At 39.4% G+C, this 19,957-nt stretch overlaps 1 protein-coding gene across 3 annotated transcripts in view; it reads left to right on the forward strand.

The window, feature by feature from the left end:
* Positions 1 to 19,957, forward strand: part of INPP4B (inositol polyphosphate-4-phosphatase type II B) — a gene marked incomplete at both ends in the record, with an annotated part of 275,319 nt that overhangs the window by 68,113 nt on the left and 187,249 nt on the right. For all 3 annotated transcript variants that reach the window (XM_080620632.1, XM_080620633.1, XM_080620631.1), the window contains 2 exons: positions 7,357 to 7,441; positions 18,626 to 18,850. In XM_080620632.1, the coding sequence (XP_080476758.1) occupies positions 7,357 to 7,441; positions 18,626 to 18,850 (310 nt within the window). The remainder of the gene's footprint in view (positions 1 to 7,356; positions 7,442 to 18,625; positions 18,851 to 19,957) is intronic.

The following is a 19,957-nucleotide window of genomic DNA, read 5'->3' on the forward strand; positions in this document are numbered from 1 at the left end:
CCATGTAGATGTGGCATTTAGAGACGTGGTTCAGTGGTGGACTTGGGAGTGCTGGGTTAACAGTTGGGCTTCATGATCTAAAAGGTCTTTTCCAATCTAAATGATTCTGTAAGCTGTCATATCTAATTTTAACATGCAGGTAACATTTAATTCTTATTTTCAGTTATTTTTAAAGTTAGAAGGTGCTATATTGGGAACTGTGCCAGATATTAACAGCATGGTTTTTATATCAGAGCCAAAAAGTGTAGAATACAGGGAGATTGTTTTTTCAAAAAAACCCCATATTATGGGAGGTATGTGGTGGAGTGATCCAGCACGGGAGTCTTGCACCAAAATATAACTTTAAAACACTTCACTAATTTGTATTTGAACTGAAGACAGTAAACTTTTTAGGTAGATAGGGAAATCTGAGATTGTTTCAACCTGTGTGTAGAATGTAGAAAGTATCTAATTTTCATTTTTCAATTATGCTCATGTATAATAAACTGAGTGTGGGGTGCATATTAAGAAAGTGTGTATTTGTAGATCATTATTATATACTCCTGATGCATTTTTTTAAACTGAAAAGAAAATTACTGTTGGTTAAATATTCATATTTGCTAAAGGTAGTAGTCTATTAAAAGTCCTTTTCTGTACTGTAGGGCTTGTTCAGCGATGTAAGTCAACATTTTCCAGAGTGAATACAGATTATTGGTATTATATTGTCAGCTTGAAGTTGGGATCTGGTAGCATTGCCTGATGGATTAATCACAGTGGGGAGAGCATTTTTTGAAAAAGATGATTTGACTATCTTTCAGAGAGCTGCCAGTTTGTAAAGATTGTTGCAATGAACTACCAGGTTACAGCATGTCTGGAGTAATCAAAGCACCTCATCAGATGCCCGGGAAGCATATTTTTCCTTATTGTGCAGTTTGGGTCTTAGGGTTTGCATTACTGAACAGATACGGGGTTGGAATATTAATATAGAAGAAGAATATATAATATTAAGGGAGACTTCACTATGAAGGTGATGAGACAGTGGCACAGGTTGCCCAGGGAAGCTGTGGCTGCCCATCGCTGGCAATGTTCAAGGCCAGGTTGGATGTGTCTTTGAGCAACCTGGTCTAGTGGAAGATGTCCCTGGCCATGGCAGGGAGGTTGGAACTGCATGAATACTGCTTGCCAACACTTAAAGGGGCGGTTTTAGTTCTGCAAATTATATGCTTGTATATGTCATGTAGTTATTTGTTAATACCTCAAAATTAGAACAGTGTATTTTGCTTTATTTGGCAATGGGCATAGTGCTGTAGATATACATTGAAATAAATTTAAGACTTGGCTTTTCTATTTGTGAATGAAATTACCCTGACAATTCATGTTTCTTTTTTCTTGTTCATATATATATAAAAGCTGTGCTTTAACTGCATGATGATGAATCTTATCTGTGCTAACACTGAAATAGCAAATGTAGGTGGTAATGTTTATAGCATAGTCAAAAGCAAGACCTGAGCACACGCATACATTATTGAGCTAGTATCAATCTGACTAGCTCATTTTTCAGTACCAGTGAGGTTGTAAAAACTCAGGATCACAGGCAAGTTGTACAGCTTGTGCTATTTTTAATGCCGTTAGGACTTTGTTTCTATTGGTGTCAGAGCAAGGTAGGTTAACACTAGACTATTGTTAATACCATTATTGCTATGTGTTGCAGACCTCTGGTCACACTGTAGGTGTGCCAAGAGACAGTGGTCATATCACATCTATTCCTAATCTTATAATCACAGAATGGTTTGGGCTGGAAGGAACATTGCAGTTCCAACCTCCTTACCATGGGCAAGGACATCCTCCAGTAGACCAGGTTGCTCAAAGCCCCATCCAACCTAGCCTTGAACACTGCAAGGGATGGGCAGCCACAACTTCCCTGAGCAACCTGTGCCAGTGTCTCACCACCCTCATAGTGAAGAACTTCTTAATATCTAATCTAAATCTCTCCTCTGACAGTTTAAAGCCATTCCCCCTTGTCCTACTCCTACCTGCCCTTGTAAAAAGCCTCTCTCTAGATTTCTTGTAGGCTCTTTTGGTACTGGAAGCTGCCCTATGTCTTCCCAGAGCCATCTCTTCTCTAAACTGAACAAGACCAACTTTCTCAGCCCCTCTCTGTAGGAGAGGTGCTCCAGCCCTCTGACCATCTTTGTGGCCACCTCTGGAGTTGCTCCAACAGATTTACCTCCCTCTTACATTGGAGGTCCCAGATATGAATACAGTTTTCTAGCTATCCTCCAGGAAAGACAGCCTTCAGCAGGAATATGAGGATGCTGAGATTTTCTGAGCCGGGTTTACACAATCAGGGTGTAGATACATGGTGGAAGTAGGGGAGAGTCCCTAATTAGGAGCAGGCACTTAACTTTACTTTCCACTCTTGCAAGTAGGCTCTTAGCATGTGTATCACTGAAAGCAGCCTTGTAGGTGCCCAGATACCTGGTCTTTCAGGTTTCCTCTGTCACGAACTTTTCCTCTGAGGCTTCCAGTGAAAGGCATTAGATACATCTTTTATTAAGTGGTGGACAGTGATGACTTTGCAGTTTGAGGGAGACATGATATGGGCTCAAAATAATTTGATAAACTTCACCTGCTGCTACCAGTCCCTTCAGGCAAACTCCTCTATTGCAAGTACTTTAATAGCATGCAGGAAATGAATTCTCATCACTGACATCTTGAAAATATTTTTTTTTTATTCCCTAGCATAGCCTTTTTTGTACTTCTGTGCGACTATAATTTTGTCCATTTTAGTTATGTTTTGTTACCTTTCCGTAACATTTGTCTTTAACTTGCTTTAATTATAGGAATATGCTTAGATGCACCAGAAAATAATTGATATGAATGATAAATGGGTAGGTATATGTAGCATCCCTACTCTGTCAGACTTTTGAATTTAATTGTTTCCAGTTTGCAAAAATAAGCTTTTAAAAAAATGAACTGTGAAATTCACGCACACACCCCCCTGCCCTGTTTAACTCTGGAGGCTTTTTGTAATGTCTTATTAGAAGAGGTTTTACTTTCTGTAGTGTTTGGTTTTTCTACAATGCTAAAGCTTCACTTTTCTACTTACTGTTTTAACACAGAGGAATTGCTTGGAATGTCTCTTCCAATTTTAGCTGTCAGTTCAGTTCCTGACTTGATATAGATAACAGTAGATTATTTTTTTTTCCTCCCTCCTTACAACAACCACCCTCCTATTGTAAAACCCTTTTATAATGACATACTTCCTCCCCTCCCAGTGATACATCAAGTCAGATCTACAGGAATGCAAAAATAGCTCAGATATGACACTGACAGTTTTAAGAGTTTCTCAGTGCTTTAATTTTTTCAAAAGCTTTTTTTTTTTCTTTCCCCCTGCCCAATCCAAGCAAAAATAGCAGGCTTGAGTCTGCAACAGCATAGTTGTTATTACGTAGTCCACTTACATTGTAGGTTGCAAATTTTGTGCAGTTAGAAACAGCTAAAAAAAAGTGCCAATATAATTTCAAATACTGTGTGCTTCCCTCTCTACTGTAGAATGTGTTTGCAGGTTTTACGGTTTCTAACTGCAAAAATGTTGCACTTTACTCTGTCAGAAAATGTCTCCATACAATGTATACTTTTTCTGACTCAGGAATCTGGAGCTAGGTACTTGAATGATGATTGCCAGTTTAATATCATTAAGCTTCCTTGATGTTCAAAGGAGCTGTGTACAGTTCTGTAGGTATGAATATACAGTTAGCAGACATCTGCTCATGTGATCTGGTATAACTGTCTCTGATTTCAGTTTTGTGCATGGACTCCACAGAAACAGGGATGTCTTCACTACTCTGATTTGAAACTCATGACAGTTACAACAGACAGTAGTGGCTTTAGTTGTAGAGCAGTACTTTGGATTTACAACAGCAAAACTTGGCCAGTGATTTGGCAAAGTGAATTGAAAGGGTTTTTGCTGATTCTAGGTGTTGGGCACTTTTCTACTTCAGCAGTTTGCTATGATGTTTAAGTTAAATTTAGGAATCATTTAATTTTCTCCTCAAATCAGTGTTTTAACACAGTTTCATGATCTGGGCAGTGGTGGTGTGCCTGTAGACTTTGTCAGTATTTTAAGAAAGATGTAATAGTTCAGGGCCTAGTTGCTTTTTGGCATTTGGGTTGATCCAGTAAGTTTTTTATGACAATTATCCAAAATTACCAGTGGTAGGAAGCAAACCCCAATATATTAGATAATAACACATTACTACAGAGCTGATTTTAATCCTATTTGCTCTGCATAAAGACCAGTTTGTTAGAAGTTACCCTTTTATTTAAAATTGGACCTGAGGGGGAGGGAAGCTAGTCCAAAGAAAGTCATATCATGCACTTAGAGAGAAATTTTGGATCTCCTTAGATACTGAAAAACAAAGCTGATCTCTCAGATATGCATAATGGTTCCCTTGATTACAATTTTGTCATTTCATTTGTAAATGCATTTTGTGTTATTTTTTTTTGTTTGACAGAGCACAGCTCATCTAAATGATTAGAAGTCTGCAGTAATAGTATTCAGAAGGTATTTTTCTTCTGTTTTGTGTCATGATGCAGGAGATGTTTTCCAGCAATATATACTTTCTTTTCTGGCAGCCTTATGCTCTTTCATCTTTTGTTTCCCTTCTTGTTCCCTACTGCCTACAGGAAGAGTAAATGCATCAGATGCTCTGATCACTGTACTTGATTGTGTACCTTGGAAAAGCAGTCAGATTAATTTGAAGATGTAGCATTGTTTCATTCCCACTTCCACTGATGTAGGGAGTTGAGTAATTTGTCTCTAAAGAGGTTCTTGGGCTGTAGCATCTGCTTTCTTAAAATGCAGAAAGCTCCAAATACCCCTGAACTGTCTCATTTATGTTTGTAGTTACTCTTGTATGTCAACTGCACTGAGACAAACCTTAGTCGTACAAATTCTTGTTAATGATTTGATAGTTATCTTTTGCTAACCACTTGCCAATTTGTTTGTATTGTACATATCCCTTTCATATACAAATCCAAACATAAAGCCTTTAAATTTTGGCAGCTCTAACAAGCTCCATGGAAGCTGTGATTCTTCATTCTGGCCTTTCTGAATACCTGACTTGTCTGAAAGACATGAAACAGATAGTTGCTTCTCTTTACATACTGACAGGCTTCCACTTATTTTAGATATGTATTTTGGAGGAAATCCAGGTCTATGGAGTTGTTACATTTGTCAGTTTCATCTCTGGGGCATGAATGTCAGCAGAGGAACCATTTCTGTAGTGAAAAAGGAAAAAGCTGTTAGGTTTGATTGTCTATTTTTTGGACAGAGTGTATAGGAGTCTCATGTACTCACAGCCGAGTGTTAAATCATCTCTGATCTTTGTTAATTTCTGAAATAAACCCCTGGGTTTGGACATATCTTTTCTGAAAGATTGCCAGCTTTTGAAGGAATCGTGCTGCATTACCCACTTTTCAAGTCTGGGAGACTATTGATGTCGATACTTTCCTTCAAAATCTGAAAAATTCAAAGTGTTTCAGTAGTATTGCAGTGAAAGAACTTTTCCAAATTAGTCTGATATTTGTTTTTGAACTATTATTGTCTATTTTCCCAAGGTGACTTGATCTGTTGCCCTTAAAGACTTTTTGTATTTTACTTTACCATATAGAACCTCAAAGAATGTCTCGCTCAACAGCACCCGAGAATTGCCTCTGAGTTACCACCTATGCTCGACTCGCTAGATTCTACAAATTAAGAATTCCCAACATAGCGCTTGTATTTCTCCCTTAACATACTGCACTGTTTCACTGCTTTCTCTCTTTTAAAATTTTATTAACCAATCAATTAGCTGGGTTTCAGTCTACAGGACAATGCATCCCTTTTAGACCAACCCAGCCTGAATAATATTTCAAACAAGTGGTTGCTGGATAAGTCTGATTGCTTTTTCTGCGTCTATTTCTCTTTCGACCTCTGGCATATTTCAGTATAACATCATGTGCTTTTTCCTTGGACCTCTGTTTTATTTTAACCTTTGTGACCTTCGGATGTTGATTTGTGCTTTGATAACTGGGTTTGGAGTGTTCATTTAATAAGTGGTAAAAGGTGGCAGGGAGGGATAGACTTTCTCAGGGAAATCATTACTCATCAGTCTTACTGTGGTCTTATTGTCTTACTGTATTAAATTTTCACTTTTTTCTTATGAAAGATGATAGTATTACTAAGTAAAGGGTCTTTTTGTGAGAAAATGCAGAATCAAGCCATCCATTTCAAAACGAATATGAACCTCTTGGCAGAATCTGATTCTGGCAGAACAAATAATGCAGTGTAAATGTGGAGAAAGAGGTAGACAAGAAAACCTGTGTATATTAAGCACATGTTATAAATATGAACTGTTTTATGAAGTCATTCGTTAAATGTCACATGTGGAACTAAAGTTCAGGCTTTTGGTAAAATTGGTCTACAGTATGAAAAAGTTTTCATCTTTAGGATCACTTGAATAAAAAAGTACCTGAGGAAGGAATGTTAAAATAAGAATTTACATTTTTCTCTGCAGAATCTCACTGAAGTAGAGAATGAGCTTTGCAGCATTTGTGTTGTGAACCTGCAATGAGGGAGTGTATGGGTACATGTTCTAAGGGTTATTTGTTACCAGATGTTAGGGATAAAAAATGGATAATAAAAGTTTTAAGGTAAAAAGGATTAATTCTGAGGGAGTGATTGATTGCTTCACTCTTGTGAAAAATGAGTCATACTAAACTAGAAGAGCCTGCATCTTCTCTGCAGAGCACTCAAAAAGTGATAGTGGTGATTTGTATCATATTGCACTCTGCAATAGGTCCCCATATCACTTAATGTCATTTGAATTGCATAGCTAGAGACAACATTCAAAGTTTCAAGTGATGATAAAGAAATCCCTTTTAAATAAAAATTGAAGAGAAATGCCTGCTGTAAGACTGTTATTTTGTTTCCTTGAAAGTATCCTACTCTTCTAATGGAACCTGACATTTGATTCAGTCTTACTGGTAAATATGGAAGTTGGAATGAGCTAGACTTGCCTAATTTGTTTAGGAATGAGGTGGCACCTAAACTTTTGAATACATGCAATAGGAGAAAAAAGCTAACTACTGAGTTCCTTTTTTCTTAGTTTCTGGCATGGTCTTTTCTAACAGTTTATTCCCATTATAGCTCATAGAGCTGAAGTAGAATGGCACAGATCAGTAATTAAAGAACGCCTGTATCCATCTGCCTGGTGACTTTTATGCTTTGTTGTCTTTATATATCTACATGTTGCATTGGCTGTAAACAGCTAAACAGAAGGACTTCCCAGTCAGGTTCCAAATCCTAACATTGTGTCATATTTTATGTCTCAGAGTTCTGAAGCCTCTGAAGTGGTAATCCTGGAGCGCTGCTGGATTGTGGAGTTCAGGAGTAAAACAGATGTTTCAATAGTTCTCAGTAAGTAAGACATAGCTCAATATGTTCAGTGTCAATTTTTACTGACAATAAAAATAACAAACTCAACTACTGAAACTTGCTAAAAATTTAGCTAAAATACATTCTCTTGTCTGTTAAATGCCCATGTCTAAACACTGCTTCTCTCTGAATTTATGCCTAAAAAGAAAATCTTAAAAGCTATTGTTTTACTTTTTCTAAGATCAGGAGAAAGACATGTATCATAATCTTCATCTGACAATAAATAGACATTTGAGGTTCAGTTTTGTTAGATATTATGTACAATATGGGTTTTATATTAATGCATAGCCAATTCATCTTATTCCTGAATGATTAATCTTTGCCAACCTCACCATTAAAGGGGGGGATTTCCTATTTTTGTCTCCTCCTATCAACTCTTCATTAATAAAAGTGTTAAAAACACTATAAAAATAGTTATTTTGTAGAATTTGGAATAATTATATAAGTGCAAGGATTGATTTTGTTTGGAGAAAGGCTGACATAATTTTCTCTGCAGGAATAAATCTCCAGTTGCCATTGTGGTAGAAATTTTTCATGATGTGGATTCTTTCTGATACCACTGCAGAGATTTGAAGTCCTTAGATCTATATGATATTTTCTATTAGCTGTAATGGCCTAAGAGCAGTTTTGGTAAAAGTAGCAGGCTCGTAGAGCAGGCTGGTAAAAGTAGCTACAGGGGAAAAGAGGTTATGTTGCATTCATAGGATGATGACCAGCTTTGCATTTAGTAGAAGTTCCTGCTTTCTTTATAGTCAGCAAAGCATCCAGTCCACTTCAATGGAAATGTTACATTAATTATGATAACTTTTGTCCTCACATGATGAAGTGATTCATATTCTCACAGAACAGTTTGGGTTGGAAGGGATCTTAAAGATCATCTAGCTCTGAGCCTCCTGCCATGGGCAGGGACACCTTCTACCAGACCAATTTGTTCAAAGGCCCGTCTAACCTGGCCTTAGGTTTTGGTCACGTTTGAGAAGGCAACATTGTGGGGTTTATCCTTTTCTGGGGAGTAGCTCAAATCCTGCATATTTAATAGTGGAATTAAGTCTCTTGTCTCTTCCTCATGTTGAGGCACTGCATCAAAAAAGACTTCTTTCTGGATTTGGAAGCATTGCTTTGCCTAATTATATCAGCTGAATGATTACCATTGACTCTCAAATTGAGACATTTTAAATTGTACCCTTATTGAGTCCAGTTCATTGATTGGAATGAAGATGGTGATACAGTTTGAGTATAAATACCGTCATGGCAGTTCTGTTCTGGCACTTCTTTTACAATGCTTGAACATAACGCTGCTAAACAACCAAGAATACAGTTGTGATTGCTGACAGGACTCTCAATTAGCTCTGAAGCCTGCAAACAGGGCAGTTTCTGTGGCAGTGAGACTGGCAGGGTTTAAGTCTAAAAGCTGGGAAAGTAGACAACAATGAATACTGAGTAAGCACTTCAAGCTGCCTGTGGAGAAAGACTGTGAATATGTGTGGAGGAAGAAATACGCTTGCATAGTTATGAAGAGAAATCGCTAGCTGAGAGGCAGACTTTTCAAAACAAAGTTTTTTAAGGTCAGTAGTGTAGTTAGAAGTAAGGGTGGCATTCTGACCAGCCCCTAAAAACATATTAAAGGATAAATGAAGAAGCAGTGCAGAGAACTCCAGGTATGCAGAGCCAGCAAATGAGGATGAATGCCTGGGGTGCAGCTGAAGAAATACAGCAGAAGATAGAGAAGAGACGGACAGGTATATGAGAAATGGATTTCAAACTTGGCAATTTTCCTGTGCCGGAGAACAAGGGCAACAGCCTGGCTGCTGCTGCTTTGTTGGATGGGAAAAGAAAAGGAAGCCAGACTATTATGAGGTATTAGAACAAAACTGAAGACAAATGAAAATGATATATTGTGTACTGAGTGATGATAAAATACCAAAAGAAGTGTAATAATCTGTGTACCGTAGGTGAGAACAAAATTCAGAAGACAAAATGGGGGAGAAAAGCAAAACTCAGGAACTAAGAAGAGATCTTTGTCAGTGGGGTCTTTGATAATGAAAAACTAGCTGTATTGTCACACAAATATAACCCTTAGCCATTGGGAGCCAGAAAAACTTTAAAATATCTGTCTGAGACTTTTAAAGGATTTGGGTGAAAGCAGGAATAGGACATACCTGCTCATAATGTCAAATTCATTGTGGAACAGATGGAAGAGAGCTGTGCAGGAAAACAGAAGCAGCTCCATGGAAGGAAGCAGAGTTGATCTTCGAGGTTTAATTTGGGGTATGGCTGGGAAGGGACTTGCAGGCTTAGAGATGAAGGTAATTAGCTGGTGGGTCAACTTGGTACCATGAGGGGATGGTTAGAGTGAGATTTTGGCCAATTGTCTCCATATTTCTCTGGGTGATGGGCTGAATCCCAGGGGACATGAGGAAGAGTGAGAAATTGAGAGTAATTTGGATATCTAGGAAGAGAATGTAATATAGGGCAGTGGAGTTAACATTAAAGGAAAAATAAGGACACTTTTATGCAGCATATAGTGATACTGTGGAGGTGATCATTGCCTCAAGGTGGTGTGGGCACTGAAACATAATGGGAGTACAGAAAAGTTTAGGCAGTTGCAGCAGATAATCCTCCCAGTGCTTCAAGTGTAGTGCTCCCAAAGAAGTCTAGCTCAAAAGGTTTCTAAGCAGAACATGAAAGAAAATAGGAGGACTTGTTAGGTGACTTGTTCTGTATGTGGCTGGTTTCTTGCATGCCCTTCCAGAAACTAGTTGCTATTAGCAGAACAGTGTGAGTAGGATCTGATTGATTGAATGTGACAGTTCATACGTATGTGATTCATTCCTGGAATCCTGGAAGGTGTGATAAGGAAAGCATTTCAACCCTTTTGTCCAAAAAGGTCTTAAAACTGGAAACTGCTGCTGTGCATTAAGATGTTTGAGCAGTGCACTGTTAACTGCCTTCCCTTGGATTCTTCTCAGGAATAACCACCATTTTCATGCCATCAAAAGGCAATGGGTGACAGTAAAGTGACTCTCTTCCAAGAGGTACAGAGTTTACCAACCTGACACCCTCTCTAGAGAAGTGTGCTGCTCACTGGGGTCACGTATCAGGGATGTCACTGAGAGACCACCAAGCCTCATACAGTCCACTTACTGTTATCCACTGCTTTTGTTATAATGTGGTCACCAGTGATACAGCCAGGAGCAGTCTGAGGGACCTTGACAGGCTTGAGAGATGGGCCATGAACCTTATGAAGTTCAAAAAGGCCAAGTGCAAGGTCATGCATCTGGGTCAGGGCAATCCCAGGCACAAATACAGGCTGGGCAGAGACTGGATTGAGAGCAGCCCTGAGGAGAAGGACTTGGGGGTGTTGGTTTACAAGAAACTCAACATCAGCCAGCAATGTATGTTTTCAGGTCAGAAAGCCAACTGTATGCTGGGCTGCATCAAAAGAAGCATGACCAGCAGGTTGAGCGGGGAGAATCACCTCCCCACTTCCACCTGGAGTGCTGCATTTGTTCTGAGTCTCCCAACATAAGGACATGGTCTTGTTGGAGTGAGACCAGAGGAGGGCCACAAAGATGCTCAGGGGGCTGGAGCACCTCTGTTATGAAGACAGGCTGAGAGACCTGGGCTTGTTCAGCCTGGAGAAGACAAGGCTCTGGGGAGACCTTAAAGCAGCTTCCAGTGCCTAAAGGAAGCCTAAAGAAATCTGGCGAGTGACTTCCTACATGTGCATGTAGGGATAGGACAAAGGGAGGATGGCTTTAAACTGGCAGAGGGGAGATTTAGGTTAGATATCAGGAAGTTCTTCACTGTGAGGGTGGTGAGACACTGTCACAGATTGCCCAGAGAAGCTGTGGCTGCCCCATCCGTGGCAGTGTTCAAGGCCAGGTTGGACAGGGCTTTGAGCAACCTGGTCTAGTGGAAGGTGCCCCTGCCTATGACAGGGGGTTGGAACTGCATGATCTTTATATGGTCCCTTCCAAACCACTCCGTGATTCTGTGATCTAAGCTTGCACAATGCAGGCAGGCATCATAGCCTCCCCAGGCACAGAAATACATAACTATTTAGAGCACAGCTGTGTCTCTGCTGGACCTTGGGAACCCTGTTATTGGCGGTGACACTGCTGAGTGTATGTGGCCAGGTGCTGGCAAGGAGGGGTTCTGGAAGGCAGTCTCCCTGAGGAGTGGCAGGGGCTACCCTGTGCCGGACTCAGCGGTTCCATCTGGCTTCAGGTACCCCCCCGCTCAGGGCTCTGCCCCTCAGCCTTGCGGGTGCCTCAGGAAAAACGTGTTTTGGAGGGTGAGATACTGCCCAGCTGTGAGGAGGGAGGGGAAAAAGTGTGAGAAACAGCCCTGTGAGCGCCAGAGTGAGAGCACATGGAGGGCAGGAGGCTCTCTAGGCCAAGCAGAGATTCCCCTGCAGCTCCCTGGGGGACCGAAGTGGAGGAGGTATTTCCCTGCAGCCATGGGTGAAGTGTGAGGGGGAAGGAACGGCAGAGGAGCACTTATGGGCTGATCATAACCACCCAAGCCCTCCAACTTCCACGTCAAAGGTAGAGGAGTGAAAAAGGGAGTGAAGTTGAGCCTGGGAAAATGGGGGAGAGTGGAGGAGGGGAAAGGTCTTTCTCCATAGTCAGCACTCTTAATTTGCAGTATATTACATTATTTTCCCGATGAGTCTGTTTTGCCTATGGTGATAATTAGTAAGTGGTCCCCCTGTCTTTAACCTGACCCATGACCTGATGGGTTTTTTTGTCCCCCAGTGCTGCTGAGGAGAGGGGGTGAGTGAGGGCCTGGGCAGGTGGCTGACAGCAGGCCTAGGTCAACACAACACTGTTAATCTGTGTCAGGGGGTTTTCTTCTAAGTGTTTCATCGACTTCCAGATGTGTCACTGTTTGAGCAGCAGATGCAAACAGATAAGCAATCAGGAACCAAAAACTTGTGTTAATGTTGGTAGTTCTTGGTTACTGTTGTGATTCTCTGGAACAGGACAATTAGAGCTGTGTGGCTAGGTGTTTGAACTGGTCCCAAGAGCAACCTGAATTTGACCACTCTGTTGTATATAGCTTCATGTGGGTGAGAGCAAAGAACTGTCTGCCTCCTTCCCTCCATGTCATGTACAACACAAAATTGGGAATGAATCAAAGGGACTTGGGCACAATGAAATTCAATCAGATGAGAGGCAGTGTTCAAGGACTGCCTTGTCCTGACCTGTGTGTCTCTTCTGCTTTTCAGGATAAGAGATTTCTTTAAAGTTATTTTAATTACATTACTGTGTGTGATCCCTTAGTGAGAACTATGGAGAGATAAGAGCTCTGATAGCCAGGTAGGGCTGGTGATGTGCGAGGAGGAAGAGAGGGAACAGGAAGAAGACAACTTTTGATGAAAGGTCATAGTCATCTAAAACGCATTGCACTGTGCATCAAGGTTGGGGGGGCGGAAGGCCTGCATATAGGAATACCCTTAAGATGGCAAGCATTCCCTTTTGCCATGTGTAGTATGCAAGCCACTTAACCCTGGAGCTTTTTGTTTCCTTCGGTAGTAGTGGCTTGGAAAGGCAGGTCAGTATCACTCCATTTTAGCTATAGAGTAAGTGAGGCATATGCTAAGGTTACTCTTGCAGACCCAGACACAGAATCAAGATCTGTGAATCCTGCTTTTTTTAAGGTAGACTGATGGTCCAGCCAGTGATGCGATCTGCTTCCTCTCAGCAAAAGCAGTCTACTGTTTTGCAAAGGCCTCAGTTAGTATGTAAAGTGAGCGCTGTGGTACTTCTGCTCAGTGATCTTGAGATACCATTGTGGTATTTAAATATTTGTGTGGTCTGCCTTGCTTCTAGCATAGGTGTGGTAGTTACTTAATGAAAGGGAAGAAGCAATGTGGCATGTGTGAAAGCCTGCAGGTATTAAAAGAAACAAAGTTTTGTACTGCAGTAGTCATCCTGGGATATCACACTATATTAATTTCAAATACCTCAGGCTTCTGTGAGGACTTATATAAGTTACCATTGCAATCTCTATTTAACTTTATTCCAGCGTTGCAAAATATAAAAAACAACACTGAAGATAAAATTTTTAATTAAATTTTTTATCTTTGATTGAAAATTTAACTTCCAAAGCAAGATTAACTTGGCACCATGAGTAAACCACAGGATGATTTCGTCACTACTAATTTGAACATGAAATAAATCAGCATATAGAATTCAGTCAACTTTGTGAATTAAAAGCCTCTGATGTCTGTATTAGAAATATCCTGCGGATATAATTTACGTATCAAAGCTTCCATTCTACTTTTGTTACAGCATATTGTGATTAGCTGTGATGGTGCTTTATATTTTTGAATGGCAGTGGCTCATTGATATTCTCAACCATTTTCCACTGCTGAGATAACACCTGAGAATTATTTTTTGCTCATGTGTGTCAAGAGAGGCAACCTTTAACCTTTTTGAACTCTCTTACTTTGCATGTTTGCATAGGAGGAAAAAATGGGGATCCTATAGAAAAAAGAGAAGCTGTCGTCGTGGATATTGACCGTGTGCTTTGTACTTGTTTTTATTTAAATCTTTCCAGTAATTTCTTTTAAAGCAAGATGCTGGAAGGGCCACTAAGCACCTGCAAAAGAGGCATCTCCAGTTCAAGAAAGTTAGCTTTCTGTAATGTCAATGTAAGTGATGTCTCCGTTTCTGCCCACGTTGTGTGTTGAGGGATGTTAAGGCGTAGAATCACAGAATGGTTTGGATTGGAAGGAATCTTAAAGCTCATCCAGTTCCAACCCCCCTGCCACAGGCAGAGACACCTGCCCACTAGACCAGGTTGCTCAGAGCCCTGTCCAACCTGGTCTTGAACACTGCCAAGGATGGTGCAGCCACACCTTTAGTTATTGGAAGGAGGGAGGGTTTTGGTATTGGAAGTTGAGGGTTGGAACACAGTTTTACACTGTGGAAGTTGGACAGTTTCTAGACTACAAAACTTTGCTTTAAAATGTGTGCATAGCAACACCAGTGGCCAAGTGGCTGTGAGCTGCATAGAATCATAGAATAGTTAAGGTTGGAAAGGAGCTTAAGATCATCTAGTTCCAACCCCCCTGCCATGGGCAGAGACACCTCACACTAAACCATGTCACCCAAGGCTCTGTCCAACCTGGCCTTGAACACCACCAGGGATGGGGCATTCTCAACTTCCTTGGGCAACCCATTCCAGTGCCTCACCACCCTTACAGTAAAGAACTTCTTCCTTATATCCAATCTAAACTTCCCCTGTTTAAGTTTGAACCCGTTACCTGTTGTCCTGTCGCTACAGTCCCTAATGAATAGTCCCTCCCCAGCATCCCTATAGCCTCCCTTCAGATACTGGAAGGCACCTGTTGTAGAGCAAACACAGAATGCTCTGCTACAGAATTTGTTCCCACAAATGTCATCAATGATCCCTCAGTGTTAGCTTGCTTTCGCAGCTTTATCCAAGTGTCAATTGTGTTATCCAAGTGTCAGTGCTAACATTTAGAGACCATTTCATGTATTAAAGTTAGTAATATTTGGCCTTTTCTCTCCCCTCCTCCTCTCTTGTGGCTAGTAGCTGTGACCATTAATTTATTTTCAGCCAGACAGATCAAAACTGAACTAACAGTTTAGAGAAATGAGAAGAAATATTTTATAGCTGGCAATTTGTTGTAATTGCAGAGTAGTGTTTAATGGCAAATATAAATGCATCTGACTTTACACATTTTTAGATTTGCTCTTATATTAATGTAAATAGTATAGTACAATACTCTTGCTTTTGAGCACTCTTCTAGCTTCCAGGAAACAAATGGGAGACCTTGGGAAAAGCTGAGGACAAAGCTTTGTAAAATGTTGATTTAGATAGATAATGAATTCAGTTAGATATATACAAATCTATTGTTGGGACAGACACTTTCAGGTAACTACTGGTTACATCAGTGTCCCAGTGTTTGGCCTCAGAATCTTTCCCTTTATTTCTGTTTTTCAAGTTTATGCAAGCTATTAAAAGGTCTTAAGTTGCTTCTTGTAGCTATGTAGACCACCTTCGGTTCAAGAAGAAAAAGAGGTGAAGATAGAATTACATACCATTTTCCATTGAATTTAGGGTTAGTAAGTTGAATGTTTGTTTTGCGATGAAAGCCATTCTGTTTAATAGCGTGTATGTCTTCCGTGGGTTTATGCCATCGAACTTGGATACCCACTAGCAATGTCCAGCAGTAAGATGAAAATTACTGTTCTACTATTGCAGATTCCCAAATAGATAGAAAATTTTCTTAGTGTTTTATATTCCTAAGATCTTACATGTCATCTTAATCAGAAATTATAACAATAAAACTACGAATGTATACCAGATAAAGAACTGGCCTTGTTGAAATCAGTAGTAAATATTCTGAAAAGGTCAGGTTTTTTTTCCAGAACTAACTCATGGTAATTCACGTTGCAATGATAGCATAACAAAGGATGCTCATGTATGGTAACTACTTAATTGTAAAGCATAAAGTGCTTTTGTCCATCCATGAAATACTCCTGCTTTTAGGATGCAATACAAATATAATTATGCTGATATGTCTACCACTGTTCAAGGCCTTCATTACATTTGTGGGTTGTTCATTTCAGACTCATTTCAGCTAGGTTTTTTTCTGAGCTTGTTAGGGTTTGTTTTATGCAGCTGATTTAAAATAACAGTCCCCATAGTCTGTGAGAGAAAAGAGCTGATGATCTTTATGATATAAATAAACCTGTTGCTTCTTTATTGCAACAGACATGTTTGCCAGTGTGCATTTGGACATTGCTTGTGTGTGTTCCAGTATGTGAACTTGTTGTCCGTAAATATTACATGCATTGAAACACTGTGGGAAATACGTAACTTGCCAACTACTGGATCTGCAGAATAAAACTTTCTACACTTGCAGTGATGAATATTTTCAGGTCCTTTAATCTGCTTTTCAGAATTTAACTTAGCTGTCAGAGTACTCCAAAGATCTAAATATAGCAGACTGTAGTGTTTTTAAGTGACAGTTTAGAATGAATTTCCAGATAGCAAAACTTGCACCTGTTAGATCAGAATACAGTGAATTATGCCCACTCTTACTGCATTTCTGTATCCATTTCTGGTTCCATGCATATTAAGGGTGATTCAGTATGCTTTTTGTGCTTGGCAGTCTGATTTCCACAGCTAAGAAGTAAATATAAATAGTGTGATTTCAATTGCAAAACACTGATTTCCTCCCAAAGCAGATGTTTTTTATCTAGCTAGTGGTAGGATATTTCAAGACAAGATCACTGTTCTTGTTTGCATTTAAAAATAAAGAGCAGAAAGAAAGGAACACCTTGGTATACTTGTATTTTGAATGCTAAATGTTGGCTTGTTTCTCTGCAGTTTTTCCTTAGCTAAGGTATCTTGGATTTTCAGACTGCTTTTATTAAAGTTGTTCTTTTAAAGGCTGAATGGTGTAAGCAGGTGCTTTGCATGACTAGGAGTTTTTGAATTTTTTGAGTAGAATCACTGCTGATTAATTTTGGTCTTGATGCTGGTTAACTACCTGCATCTTTTTTCCTGTCCTTTTTCCACTGGCAACTTCAAAATATTATGAAATAAAAACGAACTTCTGAATCACTGAGGTCAGTGACAGAAGAAAGTAGACCACTGTGCTGTTGCAGATCTTACCAGAGCGTCAGAAAAGTTATCACCTCTTCTAACTTCCAGTCTTTTTGAAGGTTGCTGCCCTTATGGTTCAATGCAGTAGCAGAGCTTACAGTTGAAACTTCCATGTCTCTAAATCCATTTTTGACAAACAGTAAAACGCAGCTTCAGTTTGATCATTCAAGTAGGTATTTTGTGTGTAAACAAGGATCTGATGAACATACGCAGCTCTCTCAGGTTTTGAATATTATTGTCTCAAGAACTGAATACCTTGTTTTATGACTGAGGGCTGAGGCAAGAGTTTGAATCGTTACTAGCACTTCTTAAATTGCCTGTGAATCCAGAAAGACGTTTCCCTGCTTCCTGCTCTTCTTTCCAGTCTTTCCTCATGGATTCTGTAGTCTGACTGGTATGTGAAATCTTACCCAGCATTTTCAGCAGCAGCTGCAGTCACACAGATTTCCTTAGATACACTTCCAGACAAAAAAACTTGTCTTACCTCTACAGGCATTTTTGCTGGTACAGTTTGAGAGGCTTCCAGACTTGAGGTTTTTGTCTTTTGTTCCCCCCACAACAATAAAAGCAGAGTTAATTATAAGTGGCAGATGCTCAGTTTATGAAGTGCAAATGGGTTTAGATTAGCATGTGGGTAAGTGCCCAAGGTGAGATACTCAAGCTAGTAAAAGGAGATTTAAGCTTACTTTGTGCTGAAAAAACTTTTCTGTATTGTTTGGATTTTCAGGCTAAGTATGAAAACATTTAAGTGTTCTGTTTCATCCAGTAATGTGACCTATGGCTTATTTGGGTCAAAATGATTCTGATGTCCAAACAAATACTTCATTCGTGATTAATAGAGTCGCACAGGTGTTTTATAGAGTTTTATGTTTCTAAATCACTTGATAACTTGTTTTAAAGAAGCACTGATTTTTTATTTTTTTGTTTCTCAGTTTATTCTTCTCAATGCTTGTTGCACTAAATGTCACATTGAATTTGTGCCTCTGTGAAGCCATCTACACTGCAGAATTTGAAATGCCTAAGAGGTGTTTTTTCTTCTTGTTCTAATCTTAATCAAATGACTGACCCTTGCTACTTACCTGGATTCCTTGGGAGCTTCTGCTTTTTCCTCCTCCTTTTTCATTTTCTTCTTAGAAAATTTAATCGTTAAACAATTAGATGTCAGGCAGAACAGCAAACAACATGTGGATATTAATGAGGTCAAAAGCTCCCACATACAACCTGTTGAGTCTTCACAGAGGAACTGCTAGGCTGTGGAATCTGTGCTAAGAAAGCATTTTGTATTTCAGTTTGACTCCGCCACCTAGTTTAGCAATATATTAATTGCTTTTGGAACCACTCTGGGGATAGACTCAGTACAGCACTAAGTACAAAAGAACCGGGAGTTTGATTCAAGAGGTGACTGGGGTGTGTGCTTCTGTGACCATGAAAAGAAATGTGTGTGTGATGCTTTTAATTGTGTGGCATCAATATTTTCATGATCCTAAAAACTGTGTTTATGTTTTCTGAGTGCAGAGTTTCAGAGCGGAGAACCAGATCTTTACCTTGAAGCTGCGTCAAAGCCAGATTGTGAATCCTGGGCTGTGGCACTGGGAGAGGCAAACTCAGAAGGTTTGCAGAATAAAATTCAACAGCTCCGGAGATTGATCATGGAAATCAAAGAGGAGAGATCATCAGATGAAGCACGACAGTTTGTCCCCCCATCCCAAGTAGACAGTCTAGGAGAGCCACAGTTTACAAGTAAGTGCATAATACTCATTTTATTGAGTATTATTGAGTGGTACAATAAAAATGGCTTGCTGTCTGTATCAGTACAAGTAGATTCACAAACAGGGTGCATAATACTGTCTTAACTTGTTGCTTGACAAAGTGCAGTTGTAGAGGCAGTAAACTGATGAAAATTATCTTTAAATGTCATTACCTGATGTATTTTTATGTATACAGATAAACTTCAGGGAACAAATGTGTGATCACTGTGTTTCTGACTTTCTCTCCCTAATCTGTTTTCTTCATAAGACTTAGACATTATTTAGTTAGAAATAATCTTTTCCTCTTTTGTGTCCTATATGAACATATGGGCTACTGTTTAAAATGTAGCCTGATAACTTTGATAAATGTGTATAAAGCTTTAGTGATACTTGAATTAGTATTACAGATTTGTTCTTTGTGATACAAAAGCATGCTGGGGATTTGAAAGCATGTAGCTATATATTGAGTCATCTTTGGTGCTCTGGATTTATGATATCATGTAGTGCTCTGGGCACTATATTTCAGTGGGCACTATATTGCCCAGCTATTTAATCAAGTCTGTATCCAGCATATTGATAAAGGTGTTCCAAACCAATATGCTGATGCTGCTAGTAGCAGAATTCAACTCAGAAATTTGGTATAATTTTATTAAAAAAATAAGATTAAATAAAGTGAAATCATGTTATCTCTTATTGATCAAGGCCTTTTTAAGCTCTGCAGCTGTAATTTTTCTTGCCCAGACCTGAATGATTAGCTATAGTAATAAGAAGAATGTGGGTTGGGTTTTTTTGTGGATTGTTTTTTAATTTTTAATTTTTTGGTTTTTTTAAGAAAAATCTTGCTTTCCAGTTCATATACTTGGTCCTTCCCATCTGACCAGTTTCTTCAGTAATGGCAAATACTCGATAATGCTCACTGGAGACAACATGTAAATGTCAACAAGAGAGTTCAATTTCTACAAAGTTCATTGATACCATAGTTGTGATGCAATTACTTCCTGCAGTGGGTGAACAACTGTGTTTTTTTAATTATCCTTCCTACATTTCTCTTGTTGCAGCTCTGTGGTTCACTCCTTTATTCCAGTGCAGTAAGAAAATA

This window comes from Psittacula echo (genome assembly GCF_963264785.1).
Source record: "Psittacula echo genome assembly, chromosome: 1".
In the NCBI taxonomy this organism is placed as follows: Eukaryota; Metazoa; Chordata; class Aves; order Psittaciformes; family Psittacidae; genus Psittacula; species Psittacula echo.